The 14,375-nt window shown below is 42.5% G+C and overlaps 1 protein-coding gene across 1 annotated transcript; it reads left to right on the forward strand.

Moving 5' to 3' along the window:
* Positions 1-3,349: 3,349 nt before the first annotated feature.
* Positions 3,350-12,800, forward strand: LOC144157771 (uncharacterized). Its single transcript, XM_077688537.1, has 5 exons — positions 3,350-3,670; positions 6,730-6,865; positions 8,920-9,059; positions 11,135-11,246; positions 12,071-12,800. The coding sequence occupies exons 1-5, from the start codon at positions 3,604-3,606 to the stop codon at positions 12,345-12,347; spliced, it is 732 nt and encodes a 243-aa protein (XP_077544663.1). The 5' UTR covers positions 3,350-3,603; the 3' UTR covers positions 12,348-12,800.
* The last annotated feature ends 1,575 nt before the right edge of the window (positions 12,801-14,375 follow it).

Here is a 14,375-nt window from a genome sequence, read left to right on the forward strand (position 1 = left end):
AGGCACGACCAGACGCTGGAAGAAAAACCCACATGTAAACGAAACACAAGGCATGGCTCCCTGCAATATTACAACAGTACACAGCGATTACGGAAATGAATGAATTTTGTGGCGAGATTGGGTTCTATGCAAACGCTGAGGCTCAGCGTAACGGCGACCACCAGCTGTTCTTCCAGTTAGGATCCTTGCCACACAGGTGCGAAACAGAAAATCAATTTTGTTGCGTACCATTCTTTGCCGAGTACCCACCAGCCAGGACCGTGTAACCCCCTGAATTTCCACAAAAATGCAGACATCGCGAGAGTCCCACCTCTAATCCTTATAATGGCATAAATGGAGATAATTGCTCGGACAAAATTTTGAAAATAAAAACTAGGAAAAATAAAAAGTTGCGAAAAATGACCAAACGTATAATGTCAATCATTTCCACAATAATGCAAATATTTCGAAATTTCCACCTTCACTCATTATAATAGCGTAAATGGAGATAATTGGTCGAACGAAATTTGGAATAACTAAAAATTAAGAAAAATATAAAATAAATGCGGGAAATGGCGGATGGTGTAACGCCAAGCATTTCGATAATATTATATATTTCTCGAAAGATCAAAATGTAATCGTTATAATAGCGTAAATGAAGATAATATGTCGGACGAAAATATAAAAAATAAAAAAAATAGGAAAGATATTAAAAAAATACGAAAAATAGCAAAACGTATAACGCATGGCATTTCCACAATCATCATCCGTATTTCGTCATAGCACCACCTGTCATCGTCAGAATAGCGCGAATGGGTATAATTGTCGAACGAACTTTTGAATAACTAAAATAATATTAAAACTAAAATAACCACGGAAATTGACGAACCGTGTAACGTCCTGCCTTTCCGCAATAATGCAGATTTCGCGAAAGCTCCAGATTTTATTATTAAAACAACGTAAATGGAGATAATTGGTGGTACAAAATTTTGAAAAACTAAAATTCGGAAAAATATAAAAAAATAACGAAAATGGCAAAACGTACAACGCACAGCATTTCTACAATAATAAAGAGTTTTAGCATATCGTTACCGTATTTAGGTTACCGTTTGCCGTGTTTGTGGGAGTCGACTGCGCAGCGCGAGAGTTACCGCGAACGGTAAGTTATCGGCACAGGCTTCACCGTCGCCAGCAGCTTCCGGTAACACGGTTAACGGTAACGCAAACACGGTAACAATACGCTAAAACTGCCTAATGCAGGTTTCGCGAACGTTCCACCAGTAACCATTATAATTGCATCAATGCAGATAATTTGTAGATCGATATTCTGAAAACTTGAAAAATAAGAAAAATATAAAATAATTACGGAAAACAGAGAACCGTGTAACACCCTGCATTTCCACAATATTGCAGATTTCGTGAAAGTTATAAATGTAGTCGTTATAACAACAGAAATGTAGATAATTGGGCGGATAAAATTTCGAAAAAGTAAAAAATAAGAAAAATGTAAAAAAAATACGTGAAATGGCAAAACGCATCAGCGTGGCATTTCTAAAAAATGTAAATTTTGCGAAATTTCCACCTGTAATCGTTACAATAGCGCTAATGGAGATCACTGTTCAAACAAAATTTTGAAAGAATAATAAATCAATACAATATTAAAAAGAACAGAGAATGGCAAATCGTATAACGACCTGGATTTACTGAACAGATTTCGCGAAGTTCCACCTATAATCGTTACATTAGCGTAAAGGAGATATTTGGCAGAAAGAAATCTTGAAACACTAAAAAATAAGATAAATAATAAAAATTCAGAAAATAGCGAACCGTACAAGGATCTGCACTTCCACAAGAATGCAGATTTAGCGAAAATTCCACTTCATATCCTTACAGTAGTGTAAATGGAGATAATTGGTCGAACAGGATTTAGGAAACACGAACGATTGGGCTAAAAAAACTTACTCAAGACCGGCAGAATGATAATGCAATGAATTCCCTGAATTACTGCATTTTTTTGCGTTCTGTCCTTCAGCAATATTGTTCTGTTGAATATAGTTATGCAGTATCATCCAGTTGTAGCATTTAATAAAGAAACAAATAAGTGAAGCTACAATGTTGGCTTTTTGGACTGCGCTACCATGTCATTTCTCAGCCTCAAAAATTTGAGGGTCAGCCCAATGGGCGCTGTATACTCCGGCTCCAGACGTTTCCAACGCTGAGTTTCCCGGACGTCCCTCGAGCGCCATCCCAAACGTATTTAGCCCTCTCACGGTCGCAGTGGTGCTTTTTGCTCCAGAGGTATTGGCTGCCCGCCGCATTTTTGTATGGCCTACCAGTATCCGCATTTCGTCGCCGTCATTGGAATTCCTTCTCGTTTTGCAACCACCTCTGGCTGCCGACTCGATTCTACAGCGCGTGCGATAAGTCAGAGCACTCTCAAAACCCATCGCGAAAGAGGGAGAGCTGGTGTGCCGCGCTTCGGTTTGCAATTAGTTCGTTATGCCTAGTAAAAGTGCAAACAAACACGGCGTTGATAACCAATTGAATTTTGTTGATTTTACCAGTGGTTGTTGCAGAAACATGGGTAACAACAATGAAAAAGGTGAAGGACGAAACGCGAACTTTGCGCCGTACTTGTGTCCTCTTCTCTGCTTGTTTCGTTTGGTTTCTGCTGTTACTAAGCATGAGGTACCAACTCTGCCAATCGTTCACCTAACCTTCTCCTTATTTCCTTTTTTTTATACAATTTGCAAAAAAGCTTGGTGTGGCCCGGCGTGGGGCCGAAATGCAGCGTGAAAAGAATTTATCAGCTGAACAAGACGTCGGCCCATAAAGTCCTGGCTCTTTTTGCCGTTTATTTCATGGGTTTTGCGGACCAAATGCAACGAGTAATGAGTTACCTAACCCTCCACAATACTCCAGAAATTGTACTGCTAGTGCGATACACGTTACGTTTGTGAATTTTTAACCGGTATTCTACTCAAATACCAAAAAAGTAACGCTTCCCCTGGATGCCTGTGTTCCGATTTGCGTAACGGGCGACGCTCAAGTAACTTGCCAGATCGCTGGTAGAACAAAATTTTTTTTCACTAATTCCAACCCGCCTTTCTCCTCAGACAACAAACCAAAAACGTTCTTTGGCATTGGTTATATTATTCGCAGTAACCGCTTCTGTGACTTTGGATAATTCCGCCAAGGAATTCCGCTGAAAGTCTGGGCACGTGATTACACGGTTCGAGGCACTTTCTTCTAGTTGAGGCTCGCTTTATCGACTCTCACGTATCACTTCTTGCTTCCGTTTGTGCCCTAATGATGCCCGTTGCGTTCAAGGAAGTCGAACGCCCGCGATAGTTGCGCGCACGTCAAAGTCGGTCCCTGTACATCCAACAGGGAATTCATGGATGGGACGCCGACCTCACTCAACACGTATTCATGCCTGTGGCGTAGCAGTTCACGTAACAAGGTGGTTTTGAACATTGTTGTTTATTCAGACGTGTCCCAACAAGTGGAACACTTAAATCTGTCTACGGAAGGCACGGAAAAAAAGATTAAGAGTTTTGTGGGGCACTTATTATTGTAGCTTAACACATAGCGGGGCCTCGTACGACGAAGAAAGAAACAAGAATGCTACCTGTCGTACATTACGGAGTTTCGCGGCTGCTTGTGCTTACCGCAACGCTTCTTCTCCAAGGTGAGTACATTCATGCCTTAAAGCACGATGTCAATTATTCACTCAGATAAAAAACTCAAATAAAGATAAAAACGTCACTCAGATAAAACAATTGGCCGCGTATCTGCTCCTTTCGTTGCAAATGCCGTCAAAAGACGATAGTCTTTATCGGCTTTTGCGAAGTAAATGCCTCCCTTCGCGTTCCCGCTCACCTCTCATGTTGTTCCTCTTGCGTCGCGCTCCTCCCAAGGTAAAGACGCCAAAGGTTTGCTTAAATCATTTTAAATTTCCTACGTTCCACTGCTCCAAACCGGCGGTCTCGATGCGAACGCTGCCGTACGGCGAAGACGCGCGTTAATCGAGGCGCCCTACTTCAACGTTTATAGAACCGCGTTTCCCTACTCAACGTGCGTTGCAAGCAGAACGTGGAACCTATCTAGTGGAACCTTGCGTAACTGCTGCCGGTTGATTTCTTAAAATGACGCCAGAAGCTATAGTGGCGCGGGCGACAGCAGGTGACGGCGGAGTGAATTCTTTTTCTGCAGTTCATGAAGTATTTAATTTCGCAAAAGTCAAGCATGTTTGATTTTGTTATAAAGGAACACGGCAAATATCACTTTTGTATTGATTTGTTGTCTCATATTTGCGTAATGTCTTGTTCTTCTTCAACAATGTTGACAAGTATGAACATTACACCGGACATAGACGGGTAGATTTAGCTGTGACTATATAAGACTATTGCGCATGCATTGTTTTGCTTTGGCCGGGTGGCTGAATCGAGTCACAGACAGACAGACAGACGGACAGACATACAGACAGACCAAAATTTCTGGGTTTAAGTAGCCCAAGAAAGACTATCGTCTTTAAAAAACAAGTACATTATTTCGTAATCTTCACTTTAGTGGTGACAACTAGGCGCATGTGGGCGCTTTTTACGCTGTTCCTGATTTCAAGCTCCCGTTACCTCACATGGATAGTGCGGCGTTCTAACTTCCTCTGCAAAATCAGCGACAACCACATTGTGTTTTTTTTCCTTCTGCGTCATTCATATGTCCTGTTTTATTCATTGTTTCCTTGTTAATTATTGCCTCTGAAAAATGACCCAATAAAACATCTGTTCATGCGCCCCTTAACCTAGGTCTTCCCACTATTGCGTGTATATTCTAACGCAACACCGTTTCGCGTGCATTTTACACATGGGGCACATTTGCGACATGATACCAACAAATTACATTGGTGAACAAGCCTTTTATACTTAGGAGAACATCGGGACTCACTTTAGAGAAGAAAACAAGACTTCCTTTTTATGTTCACGTAAATACGAAACAAAATTGCTGACATTTCTAAACTCATTTATTTCGAGGAGAATGCCGAATGCGACAAGAGGTTTCCATAGGCGTTGTTTGCAGTTGTTTTGTGGTTCCGTAGCCATCATTGACTCGCCGTATAACAATATAAATAGTCGGACATATCACCGGGGGAGGTATTTGTTACCCTTATTCTGATGGCAAAATTTAAAACGTATTCTATCAGAGCCTTCCTTGTAAATCATAGGCAGGGAAAGAAAATTTTTATGGCTTACACGTAAGGAGAAATACGTGTCTCGCCGCTTTGCCGTGGCAGCATATCTTGCGACACTGGCTATACACTACATTATTTAAGTTTTTACAGCCCTCTAAGAAGCCCATTTTTGTTTGTGGTAACGACCAGATTTTTTCAACTGTCTTATTAAACGCTTTTGATTCTTTGAAGTTTGCCGAACATGGACTAGTATTTGTAATACAAGGCAGCTACACTTTATGATCAATACGTAAATGTCTGATCCCCCACACCCTTTACTCAAAGTTTTCACTTCCTCAAAGTTTGTACTCAGTTTGATTAGCATTTTTCACTATGCGATCTACAGATAATTTAAAATCATATAGCCTTTCATATGTCTTCTTTATGAAACCCTACCTGTAACATTCCTGCTCTAATGCTTCGTAATAACTGCAGTCAGTACACAAAGTCTGGCTTGAATTATAAGCTTATATGTGAGTCGCAAACCGAGAGGTCTTAATGGCAATTATCGCGAGACTACAACTAAAGACTACAACTAAAGCGAAGCTATTTTCAAGGCAAGCAAAGTCACAGTTCAACAAATCCAAGCCATTCCACCCTTCGAATCTGATGTTGTTTGTGTAATGTGCTCGCAAAAATAAATGAGCCCTCAAACGTTTTTATTTCATTTTTTACTTCTTCGCGAAGAGTTAGCGTCACGAGACCACTCTAGATTTGACCCCATCACTTAGACTAAGGCACTTTTGAGCGCAAGAATTGCGGAGGCGAATTGAATTGTACAAGGCTGTCCAACAGATATATGTTGTAGACGAGACGAGTTAAACACTGTAATCTTGTTTCGTCTACTCTCACTGCGAAATAGAGTTCAGCGTAGGCCGAAGGCAAGTTAAGTTTATTTAGAAATCAACAGCGTCACCTGGCGGGCGCCAAATGTTAGTTTATCCAAGGTAGTGGTCGCTTTCTTCATGACAAAGAACGATGTCGGTAACCTACCTCGGTAATAAGACGGGTGCGCAATTCAGGGCCCACGCCGCTGTTATGACGTTTGAGGCACCGTCAATACCCGCGCTCTGTCCACAACAGCGCTACCATCCGTGTAATGAAAGAGACGATTATAATAGCAGAAGATTTTTGCCACTCCCGCCCCTGCCAAAAAAAATAATAAAGTACTTTTGTACATCGGGTAGTGTACGCTATGCTAGCGGCGGCGGGTAAGAAGAAGCCACTCCGCATTCACGCACTCGTTCCGGAGATGGGTGGCCTCCTGCGGTGTTACTGCGCACGCATGCGCTGTCGGGTTCCGGTACCGCCACCGCTAACGTAGCGTAGGCTACCCTATATACGAAATCACTCTAATACACGTTTGAAAAAAGGCAGAACAATGATTATTGCTGATGATCACATGTGCCTATTGTGTTAATATTTGGGTTGATAATGATAGCGGTTTTTACTTACACACAGTGGATATTTCTTGTTTAATTTTTTTTATGAAGGACCTACCACCGCTGCCTCCTTTTCAGATTTCACCGCGAAAGCTGATTGCGACATCAGGGGCTCTTACTCGTGCTATTGGGACGTTGCCAGCAAGCTTGGCTTGAAGCATTTTACGAACGTCCCAGAAAACAAGACGCATTACTTAGCCGATTTCTGCCCACCGTAAGTGTGAACTGTACTACTAGAGGCTTTGGTAGCCGTTCCATGCATGGCTCCTAAGCGTGACGTTGGAATACACTGCTGCTGGCCGTCACTTCAGCAAGTTCTAACTGGTAGAACTAGAATATTTATTACTCAGAAAATAAAAGCATAATGAAATGCTGGCGACAGTATATCAAAGAAATAAGGAGTAGAAAAATGGTAATTATTAGCAGAGTCATTATAGCCTGTTGTGTTTACACTGTGACGTGGCTGCAATGCACAAATGAGACAAATATGGGGCAATGGTGCAGTGATACATATACAAGGATGATCTATGTACAAGCGGCCATGAAAAAGCTCGCGCCCGCCACATCGTCCTTGTCGTCGTCTGTGGTGGTTTACTGTGCCATGAGGTATTGTCCACCTATGTATTTTTACATCAATGTCAAGGGACAGGAGAGTGCTCGCGCCGCCATGGCCCACCAACAAATGACGACAAAGAAGAAGCATGGTGCGGGGCGCAGCTAGCCCGGGCTCTTATGGCTGCATGCAAATAGTTCTTCGCTATGTAAATATATGGCTTCTTCCCCATAATGTATGTGTCATTTGCCGCAACGTTACAATATAATTTAAGAACACATAGAGGAGAAATGACGCCCTACATCTGTTTTGACGAAGGATCATTCTCGCTATACTATTCCCAGATAGTATGTGGTGTTAATAACTGCCTGCAGACTGGAGGTCCCGTTAAAATGTATGGGACAATGGAGCACCGGACGACTTCCTGGGCACTCTGATGACGGTCAGAAACTGACAATCAAAAACGATTGTAATAAATCTCTACTTTTTCCATAATCATTTGATGAGCAACGAGAGTCTCGGCTGACTTATCTATGTAATTAATGAGCGGAGCCACTGTGATCGAGCTAGTTCCTATGCTGTTTAGGTTACGGAGCAGCATCTCAATAAATAGTTACAGATGAACACGCCCTGGACATGGCATTAACGATGACAGAAATGCAGTGTACTCATTTGCTTTCGTAGGAACGAGCATACATTGCCTTGTAGCGGGGCCAGCAGCGCATTTAAATTAAGCACTTTTAAAAGGGCAAAACATACGTGAATGCCACAGTGAGTGCAGAAGTTAAGATGCTTGGCGGGAACTCCGATTCGGTAATGTACACTAGCGTTATTTGTTTTTCGCACATGGTTCAGGCACGCTTGGCGACTGACTACTGGGCTTGGATAAACAGTATCCGCAAGAGTTCTACACAAAAGAAGGTCACTTTAGCCTTGGCTAGGCGTAACTTTATTTATTTGACTTATTTCTGGTCCATTGTGCGCGTCTGTGTTGGTAGTATCCGTGTACTTTTGCGAAGTGTAGTTTTGACAGGTAAAACGGGAGCGGAGTAAAAAGGGCTTGGAATGATGAAAAAGAAATCTACGTTCAACTACATATTTCATATTTATTGTGAACACATGCCGGAATATGAACACTCATTTACACCAAAACTTGGTAAAAACAAACACAAGCCTCCGAAAGGGGCCATTAGCTGGGGTTTTTCGTGTTAGTATATCACCTATGCGCCCTGAGCATTATTTCTTCGAAGTCTAATTTTTGTCGGCAGAGGGAACTCTAAATTTGTCGCGAACATCGTTAGAAGTACATCTGCATGGCTCCACAAGTGTAATCGCGGTGACAATTCGAAACGTACCTATAAGGGTACGATGTTCGTGGCATTTTAGCAAGTGATGCATTACACCCGTGAAAAAGGCAGCAACTGATGCATTACACCCGTGAAAAAGGCAATGTCAAGGCTGTCCAAACACAGAGATGAGTCGTCCGTGGACAAAAGGCGGCTGGTACCTCCCAGGTTCCCTCACAAAATGACTTAGTTCTTCCAACAATACTTAAGAGCTTTTCTACTGCAATGGCACGCCGACGTTGAAGATTTGAGGATTTTGCCGAGACCGTCTAACTGAACTTAACATAAGAACAAAGATGTGTGACCAACAGTTTTGGCGTCTCTTGAATGTCGATCCGTTCATATATTGTTTGAAGTTTCATTTTCCAGGCCTGGGTATTTTCCAGAAGAAAACATCTGTGCACAACACTACAGCGGCTGCACCTCAGAGGAAAAGCTTCAGTTTCAAACAATGGAAGAAGGATATGCTTCCCTCCAAAACCTCACCAGCAACCAAAGGATGTGCACAGGTGAGTGAACGTTGAATGCTTGTAGAACAAAAGGGCACACGGGCAGATCTTGGTTTTGTAGGCTCACTTATTTATTACAATTTTTCTTTTGTTTGGTTGAAAATGTTTCAAACTTCTAACCACAGCTTCATAGAAAATTGTGTTCAATTGCCCGGTAGCGCTCAAAACAAGCTCAGTGATTTCTCAGGCATCAGTTTATTTAAAATTCTCTATTCCTGCTTGCTACACTGAAGCAACCTACCACCACCGGTGCAGCCGCCTCTCAGCCGTGTGTTAAAGCACACGACTCCCGCCTCTGGCGCAGACTCAAAACCGAAACATACATTGGCACCCCTATTTTATAACACCTGCCTTCCTCGCATTTTTCGTACAACTACCCTTCTTGCCATCCTTCCTGCACCACCACGTACCATCTTTCTTCTGGGTAACGCCTCTGCTTTCGCCATCTTACGACGAGTGGGAATGCGAACTGACCAGCTTTTTATAGCCTGAAGGTATAGAACATCTTATTTCACAAGCCCATGCAGCCGTGACAGCTCTGGCTTTCTGGACTCAGGAAAGGCATCAACCTCTTTGTTTTGGCAGCGAAGCGGTTCTTGGTCGAGGCTTTTATTCGACGACGCCTGGTAACCTGGGCGCAGCGATGTGGAGAGGGTATAGTCTGGCGAGGGGGAGAGCAAGCGCCAAGCACAGGTGCCGCCTACTGGGGAGAGCGGGAGTCAACGCCAAGCGCAGTGAGGGGATTCAGGGGCTGGGGAGAGTAGTCGACAAACTGGAGAACGTGCTCCCAACGGACGGTGAGGCGATCGCGTATATTTGGACGAGAGCGCTTGGCGGTTGTTTGTTAAGTGTTGTAAAAGCGAGGGAAGTCGCGCACTTTCCAGACAACCCGGCCGTCGGGAACGCCTGTGAGACTTGACGCGTGAACGGGTGCAAACGGAAATGGGTCTGCTCTTTGAGAAATTCTATGAAGCTTATCCTTGAGATTACCTAGGGCATGCCAGGCAGCCTCGCTGGTAACATCAGCATTTGCGAATGTAAGTGACCGAAGCTGGGCTAATTTTTTTATTCAGTTTACTAGCCTCCTGCAAACATATTTATGACGTAGTCACATCTTGACAACTACTCACAACGCACTATTTTGTTGAGTTAGAGGAAATAACTTTGTCACCTAAATAAATACCTCGATGAGTAAAAAACGCCGTATTCAAAGAACGGCGCATTGCGTTTTCAAATTTACCTTATATCAAAGTGTGAAGTTCAATGTTTAATCACTTTGAATAAAATACCGCTGATATATATTCGCCATCAAAATGTTTTGGTCAGAATTATGGAGAAGCAGAATACACCTGTCTGGCCCCCACGATTCCGAATATTTTCCTATGCTTGAATCTGGCGATCTGTAAAACCCGTTCTTCAATCAGTAAAAACGTGCAACGCAGTATATACCGCCCTATTGTAAAGCCATGCCAGCTGATTCGGGATTACCCAATACACACGTCGCGAGATGAACCGAACCACCCTTTAACACTGATCTTGTAGGCGATTAGTTTTCACTGTTGTCATCCCCCGGGTATCGTCCTTACAATAACAGCAAGCACCATTGAGTAGGACGGTTCAATCGACGGCCCCACCACAACGAAATTCGCTTCTTCGTTTTCCCATCAAACTACGAGTTGGGAAATACTGTGGTAAATAGGCCGCACGGATCACGTCTTGAATGGTGCTTATTAGAGGCACCGAAGTGCCAGACAATGTACTGCCACTTAAATGGTAAATTTGGTAATGCCAGGCATACGCCACGTTCTTCTACACAACTCTGCTCATTTTTTAGTTTTATTTTCGATATCCCTGTTCCCTCCCCTTCAGGCACAACATTTAAGTATGCGCTGGTTAAAATGTTTTTTTTTTTCTACCATGAAGTGGCCCTAGTTCTTTTTTAAACACCACCTCCATTGTTCTCCACAACTCAATAGTATACCGCCATAAAAAGTAATAATATTGATAAAGCCTTGCATAAAATGGTAATATCATAATACATCGGATGAATTTCTTTGCTTTTTTGTCCTTGCAAGCTGTCGGCAAACTAAGAGAGTGTGCCGACTTTGACGTAATGCGGAACTGCAGCGACAGAGAAGAGGGCATTCCTGATGAAAATTTCGAAGAGCTCAAGTCGAAGAAGAAATGGTAAGCGTAGGTTTTGGGGCAGCCACCTACTCCTCACAGTTCATGAAGTGGTGACGCTCAATGCTGAAGAACATCTATTGGGCAATTTGATGGAGGTATGTTCTTGGTGGGCAAATAAACCAAATTTAGTTCACTTGCATCCAAACGGTAACCACAAACTACCCAATTACGCAACGTTCATGCAATACAACCACCACTATGCGACGCATTTACTCGAGTTCCCCCCGTGGGGAGAAGCAGGCGGGCGTTTTTTTTTTTTGATAAGGCGGTTAACAAGATCAGTACGTGCGGTATTAGCATAAACTGCTACCGACACGGAATCGACAGTTCTCTGTCGATTCTCTGTGATATCCTTCAGGGAGTCACCTGGAAAGGTTTGTTTATACCAAATCCACCCTTTCTTGGCACCAGCTGAAACCTAAATTGCGACTAGACGCTTTAAAAACGTCTTTAATTAAACAACCGTCGTGCTTTGAAGCAAATGAGGTTGCCACACGGGATAAATAGGTCATTAGCTAATTATCGCAAAAAAACAAGATTCAAAACTTTTTGGTCAGTACCCCTTTAACGAATTATAAATATATAAGGTATAGGGCCTCCAAAAGCTAATAGTTCAACCACGTTCGATTTCATATTGGGTTCTTTAAAGTTATCGCCATGATTGCAAGTAAACCTGTTCAGGTTTTTCGAAATTCTGACAGTCTGACCATTTTTATCCCTGCTAAATTATGTGCTTCATAAAGTAGTAGTTTACAAGATACCTGTCCCCAAGTTGTTACAGCGTTGTGGCAGGAATACGACTTCATGAAAACTTTGTTCCGCAGGTCGGCTGTCCAACTGTGGCTCTGTGTTGAGTACGGCCTCAGGAGGTGCAACCTGGTTTACCACGCAGGCCGCACAATCTACGTTTACGGTATCGCCAACGCTGTCATCAAACTGAACACACCATACCTCTCAGCGATACCCAGAGCTGCGAGCACAACACTTCCCGCAAAGACAACGCCGCCCCCTGTTGTCAATACGCGGAGTAGCTTTATTGGTGGATATCCCTTGTATGCGTCATGGGTTACGTATGGGCATGTTGTTCTGGTGGCTGGGTAAGACATTTCATGTAAATATTATATCATAAGTTCTTGAAAAAAAATGTAGCTTTGCGGAATATCTGGTAACACAAGCCCCTTTAATCTTGCCTGTAGTGCCACGCGTGCTTAGCGATTGTAATCATTTCCGATGTCTCATTTACATGGACTCATTCCTCGGAGAAATTGTTTACAGACTTGTTAATATTTGCAGTGTCTATCCCCTCCTGTATTGTATAGTTTTGAGGTGTTTCTTTCTCACTTATTGCGCATGTATTTGTCTGGTTTCACCCTCTAATATTTGCCAAAGTTCCTGTTATGTGTTTTCAAATAAAACGATCTAATGCAGCGCCCACCAATCGCGTAACGTAATGCATAGCGGACATTGCGTGTATTTTTCTCTGGTGTAACCCTATGATAGTTCCCACGGTTCCTGCCATGTGTTTTTAAATAAAATGATGTAATACAGCGCCCATCAATCGCGTAACGCAATGTACAGCGGGCATTGTCCGTGTCCAAACTTACCAACCGTATCCGAACAAACACAAACCGTATCCAAACAAACACATCTATTATTGCTGCGTCAACTTTTTTATTTTTTTTTATTTACTCATACTGTTGGCCGGTGAGGCCGATACAGGGTGGGGTTACAAAATTCTTGTTATAACATATAAGCGTCCGTAAGAACGCACAAAAGCAAACACTTAATCGTGCATGCCTATATTATTGCACAAACAATGCAAACAAGTAATGCCAAACAAACGCAATGAAATACAGACAAGCTAATGAGTACAATAAAGAAATCTATACATACACGCATACATATTCATATACATATACACATACATATACATAAACACAAATGTGTGTGCAAACATTCATTCGGCACTGCTAACAAAGTAGGTTAGGTACATTTGTACTAGGGCTCGCAAGAAGGCGGTTCTCAAACTCCGAAGCAGTCCGAGATAGAACGACCGATTCTGGTAATGCGTTCCAGTGACGTATTGTGCGTGGAAAAAAAGAATATGCGTAAGTGTTGATGCGGAGTTGCGGTACCGTGAAAGCGCGGCTATTTGTGTTTCGCATGTCTCTACCTTGTCCCGGAATTAGGTATTGGGTTGTTTCTATTTTAAAGGCATTCTGGGTAAGTAGAAAGAAAAACTTGAGGCACGCATGAGTGCGGCGATCTGCTAGTGTTGGCAAGTTAAGATTTTGAAGCATATCTGAGACAGAGTCAGTGCGTGAATAACGTGATAATATGAACCGAGCCGCCTTTTTTTGCACTTTTTCAAGGTTATCAATTAAACCTTTATGATGCGGATCCAAGATGATGCTACCGTATTCTGATGTTGGCCTGACAATTGTTAGATAGGCAGATAGCTTCACCGATGGGGGTGCCAGTTTTAGTTTTCTACGCAGAAACCAGAGCTTTTTTTCGGAAGCTGAACAAACATTAGTAATATGAGAAGCCCAACTTAGGTCATTGTTAATAGTCACACCCAAATATTTTACTGCGTTGACTATGCTTATCTCGCCAGTTTCTAGTGCATATGGGAAACTATGGACATTTGTGGTTTCGTTAGTAACACGTAAAGCAACCGTTTTTTCCTTATTTAGTTTCATTTTCCAACGTTCACACCACTTTTCAATCGATGCAAGACCTTTGCTAAGTAGCGCGTGGTCGTTGCTGTCATTAATTTTCCGGTATATTAGACAGTCGTCTGCAAAAAGACGTACCGTAATTGTCTCATCTATGTCAGAAGCAATATCATTTATATACATTAGAAAAAGGATGGGGCCCAGAACGGACCCCTGCGGGACCCTAGAGGTAACTTCTAGCTCGCGAGATTTGATGCCATGTACCTCTACAAATTGAGTCCTTCCTGAAAGATAAGCGGTTATCCACTTTACTACAGTGCAGTTAATTCCTAATCGTATTAATTTGTGGATTAGGTGATCGTGTGGTACCCTGTCAAATGCTTTTGACATATCTAAAAATATTGCATCAATTTGCTTTTTAATATTTAGGCCAAGAAAAAAGTCATTTATT

This window comes from Haemaphysalis longicornis, unplaced genomic scaffold (assembly GCF_048455015.1).
Source record: "Haemaphysalis longicornis isolate Haplotype H1 unplaced genomic scaffold, Haemaphysalis longicornis Haplotype H1 scaffold_10, whole genome shotgun sequence".
NCBI lineage: Eukaryota > Metazoa > Arthropoda > Arachnida > Ixodida > Ixodidae > Haemaphysalis > Haemaphysalis longicornis.

Coding starts and splice junctions, on each gene's coding strand:
- LOC144157771 (XM_077688537.1), top strand. CDS start 3,604: ATGCTACCTGTCGTACATTACGGAGTTTCGCGGCTGCTTGTGCTTACC. Junction 3,671..6,729: donor CGCAACGCTTCTTCTCCAAG/GTGAGTACATTC, acceptor CCTCCTTTTCAG/ATTTCACCGCGAAAGCTGAT. Junction 11,247..12,070: donor CTCAAGTCGAAGAAGAAATG/GTAAGCGTAGGT, acceptor TTTGTTCCGCAG/GTCGGCTGTCCAACTGTGGC.